General features: G+C 35.3%; 2 protein-coding genes and 1 non-coding gene across 8 annotated transcripts in view; 2 read left to right on the top strand and 1 right to left on the bottom strand.

Moving 5' to 3' along the window:
• Positions 1–21,764, bottom strand: part of LOC118191624 (exocyst complex component 4-like) — a 785,372-nt gene that overhangs the window by 651,673 nt on the left and 111,935 nt on the right. The window lies entirely within an intron of this gene.
• LOC118185536 (zinc finger BED domain-containing protein 5-like) lies at positions 5,579–6,973 on the top strand. The gene has a single exon (XM_035355410.2). The coding sequence runs from the start codon at positions 5,579–5,581 to the stop codon at positions 6,971–6,973; it is 1,395 nt and encodes a 464-aa protein (XP_035211301.2).
• TRNAT-CGU (transfer RNA threonine (anticodon CGU)) lies at positions 15,176–15,247 on the top strand. Its single transcript has one exon. It is a non-coding gene; the product is annotated as a tRNA-Thr (tRNA).

Genomic DNA, 21,764 nt, shown 5'->3' on the forward strand with positions numbered 1-21,764 from the left:
ATATTCTGTATATCTCGAGATAAAGTGAAAAATTTTAGCTTCTCTGTTTTTATTGTATGAGACTTTAATGCTCAAAAATTAGCTAAAATCAGTCGTTCAAAATCGTTGCATTTTAAATTACCAAACAAGTGATACAAACAATTTTGTCCACCGTTCTACAAATAAAGCTGTATTGATCATTAATTAAGTTACGGGTAAAGCTGCAGTGCTCTACATTCGTCAAAATGCTGCAAATGCAGGATCAGATGATACTAGCATCGACCAACACGTTCAATAAGTCAGATTCGCTTAAACTTTGTTATTGGAATGCTGCAGGCATTGTAAACAAAAATTGATGAACTTTCGGACTTTCTTATAGAATATAATATCGATATCTGCACGATCTCTAAAACTCATGTCATTCCTTCCGATTGACTGTATGTATCCAACTATCGCACCTACAGAGGTGATAGACTTTCCCAACGACGAGTAGGAGCTGCAATTAGTTAAAAATTCTCTTCAATCATACCTGGTCTCTACAAACACTTTTACTGGCTGTGAAAGTGTGACTGTTGCCGTTATACTTCGGCAATTTGGTACCATTCATTTTACAGGCTATTTATAATCCACCAAGACATCGTCTCTCTGAAAATATGATAAAAAATTTACTTCCTGGAGACCAGCAAGTTATTATTGCAGGAGACATGAATGCCAAGCACCTCGAATGGGGTTGTCGACGATCTAACACCAATGCATAATTTATATTGCATAATTTCATTTGCAATCACCCAGTTGCATTACATGTCCCTTCTGAAGCCACTTATCGTCCAGCTATACCAAATCACTCGGACATCCTGGACTCTACCCCTATTTCGTTGGAAGTCAAGGCAGAACTTACCTCTGATCACGTACCAGTTATTACTTCGCTTGATGTTTCAAAAGAAGACCCTCCTATTACCAGAAGGAACACTGATTGCATTACCTTTCACAATATTTTAATCAAACATCCCCCAGTCTTCACTTCGCTTTTCACCAAGCAGAATATCGATCTTGCTATACAAATCTTCACAGACAGTATACTGAAAGCCTCTGAAGGATGCTACTGTTACGGTTCAATTAACTAACAATAATATTCGCCTCCCACGCAATATCAGAGACATCATCAAAGAAAGAAACAGAATTTTGAAACTTTGGCACCGTAATTGGGACCCTGCCCTTAAAAGAGAAATCAGTATATTTAATAGAAGAATCAAGAAGCTCATCATAGATTTTAAAAAGGAAACTAAGGAATTTCTTCGTATTTACGTAAAATTTTACTTTACGATTTCTCATTCACTACTCTTCATGATACTTTTAAAACATATCGTAAAAGATATGTGAATACAAAACTTGTGCCTCGGGAACTAATACCAAGCGTTTCCACATATGGTGTATATTTATCTACACTGGTGTGCAAAAATTAAGAACGGAGCTGAAAAATTAGCTTATCAGTGGAACGAAAAGGCAGAGCAAACTGGAAGACTAATCAGGAGATCGACTAAGGTCAGGTTCATTAGCACATGCGCATACATGCAACTAGACGTATTGGAGGAGTGTCCGAGCGGTATAAAGTTCGCTGGAGGTGTAAGCTCAGCAATTTGTTAAAGCTATTGCACGGCATATATCAGTTTGGAACGATGTCAAGTTGCTGCCTCAGTGTGAAATGTCAAACAATAAATCTGTTAGACGACATCTGGATGCTTTTATCTGAGGTCGAATCATTGAAAAGAATGAGAAAGGTCTAAGTGTGACAAGTATGCCTGTGGAGTTCGGGATTGCTCACAGCATTGTTCACGACTTTGGTGAGCATTTCAAACAGCTATCTGACGGTTCAGCAGTGGTCGTCCACGAGCAACCACAGCAGCGGATGACAGGTATATTGCCCTATAGGCAAACCCTATAGGCTTGAGAAAAATCTCAAGACACATGGAACAGGCGATTGGATGACCGATATTGCGTTTTATCATAGCCCGGAGGCTGCACTGTGGTGCTCTGTTTTCACGACGACCTGTACGGTGTATACAATGAACGCCTGCTCATCGCAGAATGCGTTTTCTGCGGCGCAGAGAACACCAGAACTGGACAGATAAATAATCGAGTTGAGTACTCTTTACGAATGAGAGCGGATTTAGTCTGAGATGCGACTCGAGATGCATAACACATCTGGAGAGAACGAGGAACATGCAATAAACCTCTTCAACATCATCAAAGGGGATTGGTTTGGACATCACGAAGTTCTTGTTTGGAGAGACATAATTCTTAGTAGCCGTACCAACCTTTACATCTTCCAAGGAGACTCAGTCATCGAGGTTCTTCTTCCTTATATGCGTCTTTTCACAGGTGCTGTCAGTCGTCAGTTCTCTTCTTTGATGACAGTGATCCACCTCATCGCACAGTTATTGTCAAAGAGTTGTTGGAGACTGAGCATATTGAACACATGAATTTGCCGGCAAGGTCTCTGGATCTAAATCCCGTCGAGCATGTAGGGAACTTTCCATGTAGACACGTGGCAGTACGTAACTGATCCCCAGTAACAATTCCAGAACTGCGATTAGTGCTACAAGAGGAAGGGACAACAGTGCCTCAACAACTCATTAAAAACCTCATATTCAGCATGGGCAAATGATGTGAAACCTCCACATGGACATGGACCACCTGTAACATGGACGCTTCAGCCTTCTGTTGCATTGTGCTCCATGCTACCTTTTTGGGTAAAATTCCTTTCTATCATTTTGATTGCTTTTTGGGGATGTTTTGCTTACATTACCCATGTTCTTACATCTTGGGTATCTTATGATATAATTTTTGTTCATTGGAAAGCTTTTGCACAACGTTATATTGAAAAAAAAAAACATCTCGGCCTTAATTTTTGCACACCAGTGCACTCACATCTATGGTGCATATTTATCTACTCACATCTCTGATGTATATTTATCTATCGTGTATATTATTTGATCTGCACGCTCTTTCGGCTTTAAGATATTTACTTATTCACTTTAATGCAAGACTTGAACATCACTCAGGAGCAATAATTTTTATTTAAAGAGGCACACATCGTTCTCCGTTTCTCCTATAATTTTTAATCATTACAATATACCGTCAGGGCTTGAAAAAGAATTGTATGACTTTTTCATGGTTAAGTTAGGTTAAGTATATGTGCAGAAGCCACCTATTATTCGCCCTGAATAAGTAGGTAAAGGCCCCTCACACTAGTATCCAGATTAACTACGCCTTCTTGAGGCTCACGGTGGCGTTATGTTGCCAAGGTGATACTTTTGTACGGTGCAACAAACATCGCAAGTTCTGCCCCCGCTGGCGATGTCACAGGTTGTCCAGTGTTATGTCCTGACTTGGGCTGGAGAGAGTACGATTATAACTACACGTTCATCACATCTGGTCATCCGCTGCTTAGAGGTACAATCCATGTACTTAGTTCTTCTTTAATGCATCATGATATATTATGCTCCTTTCCCCTTTAAAACCCTTGCCGCTGTTAATGAAATAAGCTTCTTCAAGAAACAGCATTTTCATTCTCTGCGCTTTAAAACTGGTGTTCGATTTGATGCAAATAATGAAACAACAGCCTGCTTCTTAAATATATTGAGTACTGCTAAAAGTTAAAAAAAAACCACTAAAATGCTGAGACTTTTAGCAACTATATTACTATGATAATTATACGATGAATTAATTTATATGATAACAGGTATAAAGTATTCTCCCCTTCCTTTCTGCATGCCGTCGTGGTGTAACAGTAGCACACTCGACGTGTATTCGAGAGGTCCATGTTCGAGTTCCGGCGAGGGCATTGCTCATTTTTCACGTCTCTTGCTTCGAAACAACCTAATGTCTCTACCCAGTACTACTCGAAATGTTTCGTTTTTAAAGAAATTTCTTAAAGATTATTACTTCTTTCTCTCTCACAAAGACGGCGAAGAAATTAAGTACATTGAATAAAATCACTTTAATTATTATCGTCATACCGCATGTTTTTAAGTACTTCCAGTAAAGCATAGAATACTTCCTGTCTGTAGCTTGTATATTCATTAATTTTTGTTACTGAACGGAAAGCAGGGGGATTATAGATGGTCACAAATTAGTTTATATCCCTCCTATTACATTTATAATGATTCTTTTCCTCCACGTAGGACAGCCAATCTGACTTCGTAAGTCTTCACACAGCAGTAATATATCTTCATCAGTTAACTTGAACTATTAACTTGTCTCTTTACTTTGTTATTCCTCCTTCCAGTTGCATTCGAACAGGATTTTGCGCAAGTAGAATTCTTCAGTTGTTCTGTAACGTTCCTCCACTTCTGCTTCATTCCTTTTAGTGATCTCAAACCTTTGCAGCTTTAATCTCATTCGAAAAGCTGACTTAAAAGATTATGGCTCAGAATTATAATAAAAATACCGATATTTGTATTAATAATTATAAACATCTTTATTTCTTACTAAAGCTTGGCACTTGATGGTAATTCTAATCTGATAAAGTTTGTACCCTTGCAAAGAAATTATTAGAAATTACACTTATCATGGATTGCTGATGCTTATCGGTCAATGATTTTTTCTTATTAATTTCTAACTGTGAGAAAAACCTGTTCGCGTATAATATTCCCAAACAAAGCGATTATTCTTAGCGCAAAAATTCGTAACTGATTAATCTTTTGACAAATAAGAATAAAGATTAATAAATTTTGCATCTTCAAACCTTTGAATAAGATTCATATTTACATTGTAAACTAATTCGCTCCATTTATATATTTTCTGATGTTCATGTTCGTTTTTAATGGAAGTGAAAATATTATAAACTCGGACTTCAAATAACTAAAATCTTGAAATCTTTGCAATATTTGTGGATACTGCTCTCAAACCTATTACAGATATTCTCAATAAATTACTACGAGGGCAATCCCAAAAAAAAGGTCTCCTATATTTTTAGATATACAAAGAACCGTTTATTTTCTATAATTGCTACATCACTTTAAAGATTGAAGAATGCTTTATTTTTCAACATAATCGCCATTTCGGTCGATGCATTTTTGTAGACGCTGTGGCAGTTTTACAATGCCCATGTCATACCAGCTTGCCGCCATGCCCTTCAGGAAGTGTTGAGGAGCTTCAGGAGCATCCAGATGATCCTCCGATCTTTACGCATTTTACGAACTCAACAATCGCGAAACTCAAAGAATACGAACTCGTCGGCAATTGACGACCTCCCGCTCCTTTCTTCGTCATGAATTTCAGTACGACCGGATGTAAACTCTCTACACCAGCGGTTCCCAACCGCTGTTCCGCGGCACACCAGTGTGCCGTCTGAAGCACCGTGGTGTGCCACCGGGTCTGGGTGTCACGGTGCTGTTCGCCCGCTATAACTCCTCCCGTCACTCCCCCCGCCAGTGTCATAGGTGGTCACGGCGCTGTGCAGTCCTATAACTCCTCCCCCTGCCAATCTTGACAAGTGTCCGCCGTGTCCCCGCCCCCATGAGACGCAGGCAGACGCCTCACACAGTGTCAGAGAGACAACGGCTGCTGTGAGGACAGAGACACTGATACTGCAGTGATGGACAAGTTTTTGAAAAGGAAAGAACTGGACTCTGAACAAAATCTGGAGCCAGATGAGAGCCCGAGTATGAGTGGGGGCCAAAAGAAAGCAAAGATGGTTAAATTCTCTGGCGCAAGGCAATATAGCGAAAGCTATATTTCAGTTGGATTTACTTTCACTGGAGATGAACACAAACCAACTCCACTGTGCGTGGTGTGTGGTGAAAAGCTAGCTAACAGTGCTATGGTCCCAAGCAAACTTAAACGCCATCTCCAAACGAAACACCCTTTGCTTCAAAACAAGAATGTGGACTATTTTGTTCGCCTGCGTGACAACATGGAGAAACAGGCAACTTTTATGAGAAAAACAACAAAGGTAAATGAAAGAGCTCTTAAAGCTAGCTATCAAGTTGCTGAACTTATAGCCAAGACAAAAAAGTCGCACACTGTGGCAGAGACATTAATACTTTCTGCCTGCAAAGCTATTGTAGAGGAGATGCTCGGACCTGAAGCAGCAAAGGAAATAGCCAAAGTCCCTCTCTCAAACAACACAATTTCCAGACGTATTAATGACATGTCTGCAGACATCGAAAGTGTGGTTTTGGAAAAGATCCGTATCAATGAGAAATTCGCATTGCACCTTGACGAGTCTACTGATATCAGTGGACATGCTCAACTCTTAGCTAATGTGCGTTTTGTTGATGGTGATGCAATTAGAGAAAACTTCTTTTTTTGCAAGGTATTGCCAGAAAAAACAACAGGAGAAGAAATTTTTCGGGTCACATCAGAATACCTTGAACAAGGAGGACTTAAGTGGGAAAACTGCACAAGTGTCTGCACCGATGGAGCTGCAGCCATGGTCGGGCGCACCAAAGGCTTTGTAAGCAGAGTGAAGGAAAGAAATCCAGATGTGATTATTACGCATTGTTTTTTACACCGCGAGGCCCTCGTAGCCAAGACTTTACCATCAGCCTTAGTTCATGTGTTGGATGATGTTGTGCGCATGGTAAACATTGTAAAGTCACGACCCATGAAAAGTCGCATATTTGCAGCTTTGTGTGAGGAGATGGGAGCAAAGCATAAAACCTTGCTGTTTCATACGGAGGTCCGGTGGTTGTCGCGTGGCAAGGTCTTGGTTCGTGTGTATGAGCTGCGGGAGGAACTTAAAGTGTTTCTGACAAATGAGGGGTCAGATTACGCAAAGCAGCTTGCAAGTGATGAGTGGTGTGCAAGGCTGGCATACCTGGCAGATATATTTCATCATCTGAATGAATTGAACACCCGAATGCAAGGCCGAAATGAAAACCTGCTTACAAGTACAGATAAAATAAATGGATTCCGTTCAAAGGTGCAACTCTGGCATCAACACGAGGAAAGTGGCAATCTTGAAATGTTCACACTCACCATGCAATAGCAAGGTGTTCACACTCACCATGCAATGGCAAGGTGTTCACACTGCTGCACTGTGTGAGATAATAGTTAAGCATTTAAAAACTCTTGAGGAGAAGTTGTCATTTTATTTCTCTTCAGTCTCCACTGAATGCCTTGACTGGGTTAGGGACCCTTATAGCTCAGCATCAGTTGTTGGAAAGGAAATGACTTTACAGAAGCAGGAGGAACTAATTGAACTGAGACAAAATCGTGGTTGCAAGCTAAGATTTGCTGATCTACCTTTGGACAGTTTTTGGTTGGATAAAGCCAAGGAGTTCCCCCTTCTGGCAAACAAACCTATTTTGACATTTCTCCCTTTTTCCACTACATATCTGTGTGAGATTAGCTTTTCAAGCATGATTGCTATGAAAACCAAATACAGAGAGAGACTGAGAACTGTTGACGAAGAGCTACGTGTGTGTCTTTCTTCGATTCCAGCCAGAATATCAGCTTTGTGTTCAGCCAAACAGGCCCAGGTTTCGCACTGAAAGTATTTTATAATTTTTCACTATTCTGTTTACTTAATATTTCATAATAAAGTAATTATAAAATACTTTCTTTGTGCTTATTTGATTCCTATTCAAGAGAATTACTTTATTATAGTCAATATAGGCACAGAGTTAATTTTTTAACATTTTCTAATGGTGGTGTGCCTCGTGATTTTTTTCCCCGCGACAAGTGTGCCTTGGCCAAAAAAGGTTGGGAAACGCTGCTCTACACCACTTGCGAACGCTTTTGACATCCATGCACGACTGTCCATACACTTCCGTCAATAGATGGTGAATTTCAACTGGTTTAACGCCTTTTGCGTTCAAAATCGAATAACTGCGAGCACTTTGCACATGGCGGTAACGTTTATCGGGAGCTCCATTTCGAATGGCTGCCAAGCCAAGACTGAGCATCTGAGCGAAGCGCCTGCGTGTTTATGTGGTACAAGGAGGTTAGAATAGAAGGAGGGAAGGTTCAACTCAAACGGTGAAGCTTGGCGGCCATCTTCCTGTTATCACCGTGACTTGTGCAAGGAAGTCTGTCATTGCAACATTTTTTTTCTTTTCTTTTTGAAGCATGTCAGCTTGTATTGCATATGGATGCACAAATAGATTCTGGAAAAAAATTCCGGGCATTATTTTTCACATGTAAGTATCAATTTTCTTTTTTTATGTAATATGACAACTATGTCAAAAAATATCACAATGTCATGTGGTTTTCTTTCCAGATGTGAAAAAAAAGGACTTAAAATAGGTTATTTAATATAACTATAATCAAAATATATTAAATACATTTTAATGTTTCTGTTTATAGCTGGTATCTTCGTTCCTTAAGATACAACGCTATATGGTAGGATTTAAATTGTATAATTTGAACGTTTTAGTTAATTCGTTTTATAACTTTCATGAAAAGTAAGAAATCAATTGTTACTATTTTTATTAATTGTAAAGGTGTTAAATAAAGCAATGCTTTTCTTTATATATTAATTATTATTCATTTTTTTAAGATAAACTGTTCTGTTGTTAAAAATTTTTGCATAAACTTACAAATTTCTGGGCAGTATAGTGATGAAATTAAGTAAAATATTTACACAATTGAACATGTGGAAAGATTTATCCAAAAACTTATATAGGTGTATTTCTGTAATTCAACTTAATTAAAGGCAGTTTCTTTGAGATTAATAAATATGAAATGCGCATAAACTGAAATCAATGAATTCACATAAATCTGTTTTATTTTATTAAGATTTATTTTCTAACCTAAGCAAGTTCGTGAAATATGCAGAAACATCATTTTTTAAAGGCTTTAATGTTATGCGCATGCATTTAGATTTCGAACTATTTCTTAATAATTTGCTGTACATAGTAAATTTTGGATATCATCTTTATTACTTTAAAACAAAAATTCAACAATAGCGAGGGATTTCATTATAAATTTAACGTATTTTTACTGGAAAATAAATGCACGGAACAGGTTAGAAACACGTACATGTCACTGCCGTAATGCAATGTTTTGAAGTCACAAACATGGACGCCGCTTCTTCGGCGAAGTTTCATTCCCCGATAGTGGAGGAAACCGCGAACCCTCCCTCCTTCTATTCTAACCTCCTTGATGTGGTAGCGGAGAAGGCACCGCTCACAACAGTGTTGCCAACAACCGTATTAAAACTTTCTCTACGTCCCCAAAAAATAGGAGACCTTTTTAATAGGAGACCTTTTTTTTTTGGGATTACCCTCTTATCATTATGTGATATTGAGGTTTCAAATGTTGTAACTAATAAGAATATTCTAGTGCGTGTTTCTAGTAAACAGTCAGCATAACATTTTCTAGCTTTCAACATAATAATAGAGAATGGCAATACTCAATTTGGGTTTTGAGTTCCCCCCATTTAAAGTGAATTACATATAAAAGCTCAGTAACTTTCTAGAAGAGAACGCTCTGTATGTTATCACAATTAGGAACGCAAATGAAAAAAAAAATTATATTCCATAGAACAGAAAATAAAATTTTTCCCGTTTTAGATGAATCTAAAAGAAATGAAAGCAGTAATGGCTCCCTCTTCGCGGGATCACTGTTTTCATTTTGCTGCAGATCTGAAAGAATAAAATTTTAACAACTATAAAAAATAAAATATATATAAAATTCCTATAATTATATTAATTTTCATATGAATTGCACTTAACATTAAGCGAAACGCGTTATGTATTCATATTTCCTCACAAGAATTTACCAACAAATTAATTCTTAAACTCTTACCTAACTCTTTAAACATGCTCTAACTTACCAATTATATCTTTACGACTGAAGCAAAAGATATACTGCAAAATAATCTTCCGGTACAATTCATTTTAAAAGAACAAGACCTTCTCTGCCGACCGAGAAAAACAAGATATTCCAGAACGCTATTTTTCAGTGAGTAACGGTAAATACACCTGCCAAGATGAGTATCTTCGGAAATATTTGCCAGTTTTTGGAAGCATCGTATGCTTCGTAATCCACTGTTTGAGAAAAACATGTTCAGAAGCAAACTTTTTTTTTAAGTTTTATTTTTATTTTAAAAGAATTATGTTTACGTTCAAACAAGTCTGCTTTTTGTAAAATATATACCGTGGAATATTCTCATTCCTCTATTGCAAGATTTGAAACAAAAGTTCGTAATAACCAAAATTGGCAAACCAATAATAATTTTAGCATAATATGAAAATTGTTTTACGTCTCATTAATTAATACTGAACTGAATAATGCCATTACTTACAAACTCACCAATATACAAGAAAATGTTATTGCAAAAAAGCTAAAAGCATTTCATAAGAAACTGCAAATTTCACAACCATCTAACTACAATAGATTAGCAAATCTATATGCTCTCCCAAAATTTCATAAATCACCACGCAAATTTAGATTTATTGCTAATGGTACAAATAATTATAAAAAGAATATAGATTACATATTTGCAATTAAACTTAAAAAATCTGTAATTTAATCCAACAACTCGTTAACAAACAACACAACTATAGTTGGATTATTTACAATAATGCTCCAGTTCTCAGCAGATTTAAAAGTTTAGAAATCAAGAACATTAACTGCTATGACTTTGAAAACCTTTATACTTCTCTACCATTAGAAGAAATTTTTACTAGTTTAATGCAACTCCCACAACTTTTTCCTGACATACTTGGCATCCTTTGTATTGAAAGATGGAACACTTATCTGAATTGTGCATTATTTAATAACTACATTAAATTCAATAATAAAATCTTTCAGCAAGTGAGAGGAATTCCTATGGGAGCAAACAGTTCTACACAAATATGTAACCTATTTCTTTTTACTTATGAATATAATTTCCAACTAAGTTTAAATAAGAATGAATTAAAGCTATTTGCACATACATTTAGATACATAAATGATATTATAACTTTCAATAATAATTCTGCTTTTGAGCAATTCAAAATTTACCCAAATAGTTTAACACTTAATAAAACGAATACGAATCAAGATACTATTGAATACCTAGACCTGCTAATTATTAAACACAGCAAAATTAAATTATATGATAAAAGAAGGAATTTCCATTTTCATACTATTAAGCTAATTAATTGGAACTCTAATATCTCTAGAAAAGTAATAGAAAACACGTTTCATAACCAAATAATCAGAATAAAAAATATATGTACTGAAATAGAAGATTTAAAGGAAGAAATAATAAAGCTAATTAATGTTCGAGTTGATAACCAAGTACCACCAAAATTTATTAATTTATATATTAAAAAGGCAGGCATTAACTTTATAATTTTTTGGCTCTTTATGGTATGATAACATTACCTTAAATCTTAGCTGGAGGGTAATGGAGGATATAGAAGAGTAAAGGAATTACCTTGTAAATTTTTATTGTAAATAAATTTGTAAATATGTATATTTAATCAATACTGGATTCTTTCCTTTTACTAATAAAGGGCAAACTCTTTTCAAAAGTCTCAATTATAGCCCGAATTGAGTGAAGATTTTAATCTTCTTCTAATTTTCCATACTTTAGCCAGTGTTTAGTAAAGTTTTAATATACCAGTTGGAATCAAGTTTATTAAAACTTTCAATATTTTCTTTCTTTAAATTTAGCTTTTAATAAACATTTTTTAAGAAATTAAATTTAATAAATAAAATTTTTTTAGGAATTCATTTCAAAATTTAAATTTTACTTAAAAAAATTGAGGAATTTTTAAGACATTTTAAGATTTTTAAAAAAATATATTTTTTAATTTAAATTTTACATAAAAACATTTTTAAATTTTAAACATTTCAGTTTTGCTAAATTACTTTTTAATTATTACTTTTTAATTTGCAATTTTCTGTAAAAAATAATTTTTCCTTAACGTTTTTATTTGTATTATTTACACAATTTTGCAACACACATTTAACATTACAAGCAGTTTACATTCATTAATTCACAATAACCACTTAACTCTACTTTACTTCAATTAGAGTACTCTTTTAATGAAATTTGCAGAGAAAAACTTACATCTCTTAATTGACTCAGCTACTAAACTCCATACCATAAATAGTTAGTCAATTAAAATTAAAACTTGAATTACATACTTTTCGGATATTCTTTGATTTTTTCTAGATTTATATTATTTTAATATTTTAATATTAAAGTTTACAAAATTTTTAATAAAACAAATAGCAGCTTGGCAGTCAACTTTACTTAGATAAGCGCCATCTATATAATTTGCAGAACACACTTACATCACTTAGGAAATACTTTTACAGACCCCAAAGCTATATGGTAGGTAAGTTAGAATTAAAACTTACTATTTACTTGCTTTTAAGTATTTTTTAAGTATTTTTTATGTAGTACTTAAGTATTTTCTAGATATGTAATTATATTTTAAGTATTTATTTGTTTTTTATAAATTATGAATTAGTTCTTTTTAGTTTCTTATTAGTTTATATAAATTATGTTTAGTACCTTTTTAGTTTCTTTTTGATTGATATGCATATTCGTGTCGGGGAGGTTTCTGTAGACAAGGGTTTCTAAAATGCATTGGTTTCTAAATTAATTTTTCTGAAAAATTTAATTTAATTTTTTTTAAATTAATTTAATACTACTTTACATTGCGTAATTCTCAAAATACTTCATTATTGGTATTTTCCTTTCAGACCTTTATTTTCATTGCTAATTTCTCAAGGTACCACTTTATTGGTATTTCGTTTTGGACATTCTTCACTATGTATTTACTTTTGGTTTTGACTTTTACCCTTGCCTGCATGAATGACGAAACACGAATTGAATTTAAATGATATTGAAGATTAGTTCGAAAATTAAATCTTTTATATGTTTGCACATTTTTTAATTATTTTAACTTTAAATTTGCTTTTTACGTATATACATGTTTGTTAATATATATATATATGATATATATTACAAAAAGCAGACCGTATATCATATATAATCAAAAATTCTAGATTAAATGCTCTAGTTTCACCATTTAATGCATCAAATGCATCACCGATTAGATACATTACATTATACTATAAATTACATTCAAAAATACGTAACTGATGATGTTTAAATGATAATAATAAAGCACAGTAGTTCCCAAATTGCGTGCCGTGCCATGAATACTCCAATATTTCCATAGAGATTTTTAGAATTCACGTGATTTTAAAACTGGACTATTGATGTGTTGGTGCTATGATAGGAAGAAATCTAACATACAGTGTACAAAGGTGTATTTTTGAAAAATACCAATCGATACTATGAAGCGACATTAGGTATTTTTTGGAAGCAGGCAAGATGAAAAATATGCCGGGATTCGAACCCCGAACCTTTGGATTACGCACCCAGCGTGCAGACCACCACATCAGGAAGGCATGCCAAGAAGGCGGGAGAGATACCTTATATACTCCTCCTTTTAAAGAGCGACTGGGGTTTTTAGGGGACCCGATCTCCAAATTCTGGGTGAGAAGAATCATCATCCAACACCCTTTTAGTTCGGGCTCCACTGTAGAGACATTAGGTATTTTTTGGAAGCAGGCAAAATGAAAAATATGCAACGACTTCGCCGGGACTCGAATCACGCACCTTTGAAATACGCGCCCGTCGTGCAGACCACCACACCACGAAGACATGCCAAGAAGGCGGGAGAAATACCTTATAACTATACTACAAAGTTTGCTCTGGTGTGACATCACTGACCCCTAGTCTGCTCAAAAGCAACAACTCCCAGGGTTAAAGAGAAGGGCTTCCTTTGTGTGACTCCTCGCCGGATCCTAGTAGGGGGAGTTAACAGGAAGTAGACTGACATCACTATGTTGCGTCTGCTCTGACTTCGCCTGTTTAAAACTGTAGTTCCACTCTGTTGCGAAGCGATATTCTAGCAATGTGGACGTCCCAAATTAATTTCTAAGTCTCTTCTAAGTCCTAGCTACTCCCTACACCCTTTGTATGCTTTGTTTCTCCCTAACCTTGGTTTCTTCCATTTCTGTAGGCAAGTGACGTAAGCGCTGCGAAGAGCTTAACATTGTTTGTCTACTGACCTTGATAGGGACGAATTCGCGTGCGTTCAACACCCTTTCAGAGGCAAACCTCCATTTGAATTTACTTCAGCAAAAGGACATTAGAAAATATTATGGAAGTGTCTTGTTACATTATGTAGAACAATTAGATAGTTACTGGAGCAGGAACTACGAAAACCCACCGATGACCTTGCCGGAATTTGAATTCTAGACCTTCCAATCCAATTGTTAGCCGGATGTGCTACCAATTACACTGTGAAAGTGTGAGTTGGGAAGGGGGAAATTCCTTATAAACGCACTGAAGACAAAATTCGATAGCATGGAATCAAATGATTTTTGGCTGCCATTAAAAAATGAATAATCCATGTACGATGTCATGTTCGTGCAAAGCTGGGTTTTTGATGGTATCTGCATGAAAAAGAAAATATCGCAAGAAAAATCAGCTTGAAACAGAAAATTGAAGGGGCTATGTTCGGGAATTTGAAAGACATATTTAATTTATTTTTAATTTAAATCGCATGAACTGCGTATGACTCTTATATTTTCTTGTATTTCGACTTCGAACGCTGGGCAAAAATTTTGATACACCAAGGATGCCGCGAACTGCGTTTGAGAGCCATTAGATTAGCATATTATTTTTAAATAGCCCACTCTCAAAGAGATAATAAGGCTCTGACATAAATTCTAAGCTAAAAATTAACAATAAAAATAATAATTATCGAGAAGAAAACAGAATAGCTGCCTAAAATAAATATTACACATTTACTACTTGGTATACAAATCTCCTATAATGCTCGACAACATTTTCCCCTATCTGAGCAAATTTTGAAATACTGTTGAAGTTTGGATCGCGATAAATTATCCGAATAAAAAACGCCTCGGATGACGCACTATGTCTCGAGTTACCAACACTCAAACCGGAAACAAATGATTTTCAAAGCTGTTTTGAGGTACGCTATGTTACATAATAAACTCAAAAAAATTCTGGAAACATCACTTTAATCATTGATGAACCATCACTAAAAAAGCCTGCAGTGAGTGACTTACAAAACAATGAATTCCTGGAGGAAATTATGGCCAGAATGAGGTGCATTTAGAAGGCTTTAAGACCTAGAACGTTTTTATTAACTATGATATGTGTCTCTAGGTTAAAACCGTGGTAGTTTCTCCCTTCTTCCAGCATGCCTTCGTGGTGTAGTGGTCAGCACGCTCGGCGCGTATTCGAGAGGCCCGGGTTCAAGTCCCGGCGAGGGCACTGCACACTTTTTACATCTCTTGCTACAAAATGACCTAATGAGTCTACAAGGAAATAAATAATGAAAGCTTGGAGAAGCTACTAGGAAAACCAGATAAATCACCTCAACAAGAGAGGCTTGGAATAACTTCAAAAACATAGAAAAATGACGATTTTGGAAGAAATGGGTTCAGAAAAAAAAAAAAATCTGATGTGTACACCACATGACTTCCTTGTACGGAATATTAAAATATACGCATTTTTTCTTGCATTTCATCTAAACTTATTGGATTGAATTAAATCTACTTCGCCGACAGCGCATAAACCACAATAGAATAAATGCATTCTTTAAAATTCACTCTAGTATTTGTTTACCATAGCGACACTCTGGCGCTAGATTCACTTAACAGTATTAATAATTATATGACAGTTAACTTATATAATAATTATATAACGGAAACTCAGTTAACTGCTATATAATCCAATAATTATATAACAGTTAACTTATATATTTCATTCATATTATAACTCATAATGCACAAAATTTACATCATTTAAAGAATAGAATTATCTAATCGTTGCCACATGTTCTATTCAAATACTATAATAAAGCTAGAATGATGTATAAAAGAAATTAAGCAAACAAAACAAAAAAGAAACAGTTTTTCACAGACGATTGAGCATTTCTCATGTAATTAATTCTGTTCTCACTTCGCGAGAAGGCAAAAATGCATAAAAACTCAAAATATCTATATTAAAAATTACGAAGTAAATCTCAAACACTTATTTCCTCGAAAAAATTCCAGAAAGAATTAAGCATGATTTAATTGACAATAATAAATGAATGCGTTATCTTTGTTGTTGCGAAGCTAAGTTTCTCTAGATTAGCAACAAATCCACTAGTCTCTGTTTCCAATTTAAACATCAATGGCCACCATATAAAAAAGGCTTAGCGGCACTTAAACAACTTTAAAATTGTTGATAATTCTCAAAATATTGCATACAGATTTACTAGAGGCATAAAACCTTAACCAGAAGATAAAAACAACATAATACAATCCTTTTTAAAGCAAAAAATGTACAATTTCCAAACATATAAGAGTAAAGAAACTGAGATCACTGAGCCGGGTAACAGAGTGGATATATATATATAAATATATTTATATACGTTTGGTGCGGCCAATTGCAACCAAAATACGAGGTGCACATCTACATGTTATAGCAGTCCTATATACAAAATTTCAAGCCTCAAGCACAGTAGAATCCACGTAGAGACAAAGAAAACATAAAAGAAGATGCCCCTTAATGACTTATAACGATATTTTTATGAAAAGGGAATTTCGAATTCAAACAATAACATTTTCTTCATCATTTTCTACTTATCCCGTCCTTTTTTCTTCGTACTGGTTCAATAAAATTAAGTTTTCGTCTATTTTATATCTTTAATATAGTGTTTATAGTCTTCTGTCGTGGAATTTATGATTTCCATTGATTTTGAATCATGAATTTGCGTACATGATATTATGTAAATTTTAAATAAGCAATCATTTTCAGCCTACGAACGAATTAATCCATTTTCCATTAATTTCTAAGGAGAAAACAGTTTCAGTTTTCGAGAATTTCAGTTGAAGAACAGTCTTCAAGAACGAACTAAATTCGTAAACCGAGGTTTCACAGTAATGTCTTATTCTTCATATTTCCTAATAATTTTGTAATATCCAAGCATGGACATAAAACGCAACTGACATATTCTATACTTTCAATGAACCAGCATGTAAACAGGATACCGCTACGAAATGCGCAGTTGCAGTAAGATAGCTTCCCCGCAAAACGGACTTAGGGTTACCAGAAAATGGCAGGGAAATGCAAGATTGCCAGATTTGGCGATATATCGCCCATCTGGTGACAAAATTGCGATATGCTATAGATGGAGTGAGAGCATGGTTTTCCCGAGAATGTTCTCGAAGGCAAGTCTATAAATACCCTGCCTATACGCAAAGTAGTAGTAGTATTTTAAATTCAGTAGTAGATGGTTCAGTGGTTAGCTCGAGAGCGATCGACCGAGTCGGGAGCTGTACTTTAGTGCTTTGCCGTGAAGCTGTCTTTACCGTTATAGCCTGATTTCATGAAGGCTGTGTTGCTGATTGTTTCAGCTTGTTTGTCGTAGTTTTTCGACGACTGAAACGCGTCTTTAAAACTATCCTGTGTAATACTGACGAATAAATTGTGTTTTTATTCTTTATCAAGTGTTGTCATCAATCACTCCAAATCCACGAATCCACAGAACGCAACAATTCTATACGCATCCATATGCTACACAGGATGAGCGCTAAATTTTACTTCCAAAAGCAGCAGTATAAGAGTTCTTACGCAGGGGAAAAAAATAGCTAAATTATCTTCGCAAAAATTGGGAAAGCAATTAACTCTGATGAAGATTTCGAAGAAGAACGTACTAATCTACTTTGTTGTAAAAGAGGCACAATACTCTTTAAAAGAAGTTTCTATAAATTACACACTTAAATAAGAGGAAAGAGGATACCCAAGACATGAGAAAAGAAGATTGAAAAGAGATTAAAATTAACTTAATATACAAACAAACAATAGCAGCCTTCTAATGGGAAGTCTTTCTGAGAAAGCATACGATAAAAATTACTTTGCAAATTTACATAAAATTGTCCCATAAAAGAAAAGACTCCAAGCTACATTAATTCTTTGAAGTATTAGTGATGAGTACCTTTTAATTGTTATGTCATATAATGGAACTCATTATTGTATACCAGAGCCTCACTCATATATGCATGATATTATTATAATCTGCAGCAAAAGTTTTGAAATCTGGATTATGTTTCCTTAACAACAACTGTGTCTAACTTGACGCTATCAGAACTGGTCTTTTGCTATAACAGAAGGGAAACAAATTAGGGTAATAATGGAAATTTATAGTGAAACCTTCCCTAGCGTGACTGTCCACAGTTCCATATAATTTTATCCTTATTTAGCTTTTTTACATATTCTTTATCTAACTTTAGTCATCTTTATCCTTCACAAAATTTTATCTTCATGCCTTACAGATTATAACGTTCGCTGATGTTTAATATTCCATTATTTAACTCTGCTCTTAAAAATGCCAATCATATTTAGAAGCAATCACCATGAGAGGTTCCATTTTCCGTCAAGATTATGTTTCTTATTTATTATGATTAGGTTTATTATGTTTTTAAACGCAAACAATGGGGCTGTCAAAATCCTCGTCGGCAATCGAACCATAGTTAATTCAATTGCTAATTGGAGGCATTAACCACTTACATCACAAGTGCATGCAAGGGGGAAATACGAAAATTCCTTATAACTCTATATGGCTTAACGAAAAGAAGATTGTCTATTCATAATATAATAAATGCGCTTTCACAAATCTTACAAACGCAAATAAATATTCGAGATCAGAAAGAATACACAAAGTGCAAATAATAAAACGATCGAAAAGGATGAAGTAGTAGCGTGGTAAAAAGTAGCTAAATTGTCGTCTGATTTATTCTTGACCGTCTTCAGTTTCTGCTAGTTTTATGCAACCTAAGAAGCGGCGATGAGAAAGAAAAGAACACAGCACCGAAATCGATAAAACTGCAGACGACATGAGACAGAAAAAGATACCACCTTTTATTCGAACTTCTCTCGCAGTACAGCTAGCTTTTTCAAAGAGATACGCTACTAAGAAAAAAAAAAAATGTACTAATGATACAGAATAATTATAGATTTTCCTCTTTCTGGACACAACAATTTGCTAATTATTCCATTCTGTTCATATAACGGCAGCTTTTAAATTCTGTTAAGAAGAGAGAATTTTAAACTCGTTTCATAAAACGTTGTGAACTTTCTTTCACTATTTTAGATTCAATCATTTAACTGCCTTACTTTTAAATATCGAATATGTTGTTTACTCACATATTAACGCTTTTCGTCTAATTCCACGTCTATTTATTTATCGTTCGTTTTTGTGAGCATTTTTTGTGTATTCGTATATCTGTTTATGTAAAATAATCTAAATCGTAGTTTATAATGCTTTTTCATCCTTGCAAATTTACGCTGCGTTATTGCAGTTTCATCCATTTCTTGCATTTTCTAGTGTTTTGAAGTTTTTTACAATTGTTACATTGTAGAGACATTAAGTATTTTTTGGAAGATGAAAAATGAGAAACTCCTTCGCCGGGAATCGAACCACGGACCTCGGCAATACGCGCCCAGCGTGTAGACCACCACACCACGAAGGCATGCCAAGAAGACGGGAGAAATACCTTATATACCGCCCTTTCAAAGGGCGAGTGGGTTTTTAGGGGACCCAATCGCCAAATCCTGGATATGGAGAATCATCATCCAGCAACCTTTTAGTTTAGTCGTCAAGGTAGAGACATTAGGTATTTTTTAGAAGCAGGCAAGATGAAAAATGAGCAACACCTTCGCCGGGAATCGAACCACGGACCTCTGTAATACGCGCCCAGCGTGCAGACCACCGAACCACGAAGGCATGCCAAGAAGGCGGGTGAAATACCTTATAACATATTTATTTATCTGCAAAATTACGCTTATTTGCTTTAGCTAGTGAATTTCTGAGAATATAATTGTCGACAGTTCGTACCTATAATAGGATTGAAGACATCACCTACTGGGAAATTTTTTTAATTTGTTGGAGGCTTGAATTTGCCTACGTACAATTCCTATTTCCACAGCCTTTTACTTTTGGCATCTCTGTGTATTTTAAAACTAATTTATGGAATGTATTGTCATGTTTAAAAAATGTTTAGTTGTACCTACAAAGACATCTCTTCTTTCTGCTTTGTGTTTCGTAAGATCGACTTAAAGCTGCAATAAAAGTCAAGTTTGCCGTCACTACCAACTTCTTCATTCACGATGTAGAGTCATTAGGTTATTTTCAAGTCTCAGACGTTAAATAGGGGCAATGCCCTCGCCGGGACTCGAACCTGGACCTCTCGAATATGAGTCGAGTGTGCTACCATTATATCACGAAGACAAACTGGAAGAAAGGAGAAAATGTCCATGGTTTTACCTACAGACACAGATATCATAGTTAACAAGAAAATTCCTAGGTCTCAAAGACTTCATAAGAGCCATCAATGCCTTTATAAGAAAATACCTTATATACTTCTTCTTTTAAAGGGTGACTGGGGATTAGCGGACCCAGTCGCCAAATCCTGACGCTGACAAATTATTGTCCACCGCCTTTTAGTTCGGGCGTCACTGTAGAGTCATTAGGTTTAGTTTTTTTAAAAACATGAGACGTGAAAAATGAGCAGTGCCCTCGCAGCGACTCGAACCTGGACCACTCGAATACGCGGCGAATGTGCAACCGGTTGCACATGAAGGCATGCTGGAAGGAGCGAGAAAATACCTTATAAAGAAATTGGGAACAAATGATTAGTACGCAATAATATGCTTATACGTAATAATATTCAAATTCTTACGGGTGGGATACACATATATATATATATGTGATGTACCAGCTTTAGTCGTAGCTTAAATTATCAGACGATAAGTTTTAAAAAAAAACAGGATCCATTTATTATTATTCAGGAGAAATAGCAGTTACAAAATCAGATATCCGGAGTAAATAAAAAGAATTACTAATAACTTTTTGTATGAAGTTTACTGCATCGTGACATTTAAGAAAAAGCCCCTGATATTGCTTTGCGAGTCCTTTTATAGCCTCTGGAAAGGCGGGGCTTCCAAGAAGCCTCGTCAGCCAATCCAGTTCGCTTTAAATATTTCCAGAACATTCTATAACTGTACGTGTAGAAAATGCGGAAAAAACAACTTGACTACGGGGCTGTGGATTTAATTCCACGTACTTTCAAATAAGAGAACGTCGCCGTTAAAAATGAAAAGAACATACAGTTAGAATTTTAAGTGTATTCTTGACTATGGAATTTTATTATTACATATATATATAATATTTTAATGAAAAAGGTAAAAACATAGGAAGTCATTTCAGGCAGGAAAACATGAGCAGAGTTTTTTGCATGGCAGAAGTTAGAAAAAGGAATGACGTAGTTGTTTTGCAAAGAGTATTTATACCAAGTAGAGGCAGAAAGTACTAAGCTGTGATTGGTTAATTTTAGTTTCAGTTACCTTTTTCAAGCATCGTGCTGTAATTTAGAAAGATCTCGAATTTGGGAGAAAGGATGAACTTAGGGAGGGAGAACACAAAATCTAGAATAGTTAATTTTGAGGTCGCCAATTTGATCTGAATTTCAGCTCGGTTTTCGAAAGATGGCCGGAATAAAAAACTCAATAAATTTTTGTTAGAACAAATGCTGCAATGTTTCGTTTTCCAAATCTATGCTATTTAACTTGGAATGAGGCTCATGATGAACAGCGCAGTGGAGCACAAAATACATAACCCTTAGATATGCAAGCAGAGATATTCAAGGCTTTAAATTAGCAATGAAGAGCAATTGCATGGATGTAAGAGAATTTTATCACTGTTCCTTATATCACTCGCTCAATAGCTCATTAATTTCTCGCC

Source organism: Stegodyphus dumicola, chromosome 7 (assembly GCF_044657685.1).
Source record: "Stegodyphus dumicola isolate Sdum_Otavi_A_Nest chromosome 7, ASM4465768v1".
Lineage (NCBI taxonomy): Eukaryota > Metazoa > Arthropoda > Arachnida > Araneae > Eresidae > Stegodyphus > Stegodyphus dumicola.

Coding starts and splice junctions, on each gene's coding strand:
- LOC118185536 (XM_035355410.2), top strand. CDS start 5,579: ATGGACAAGTTTTTGAAAAGGAAAGAACTGGACTCTGAACAAAATCTG.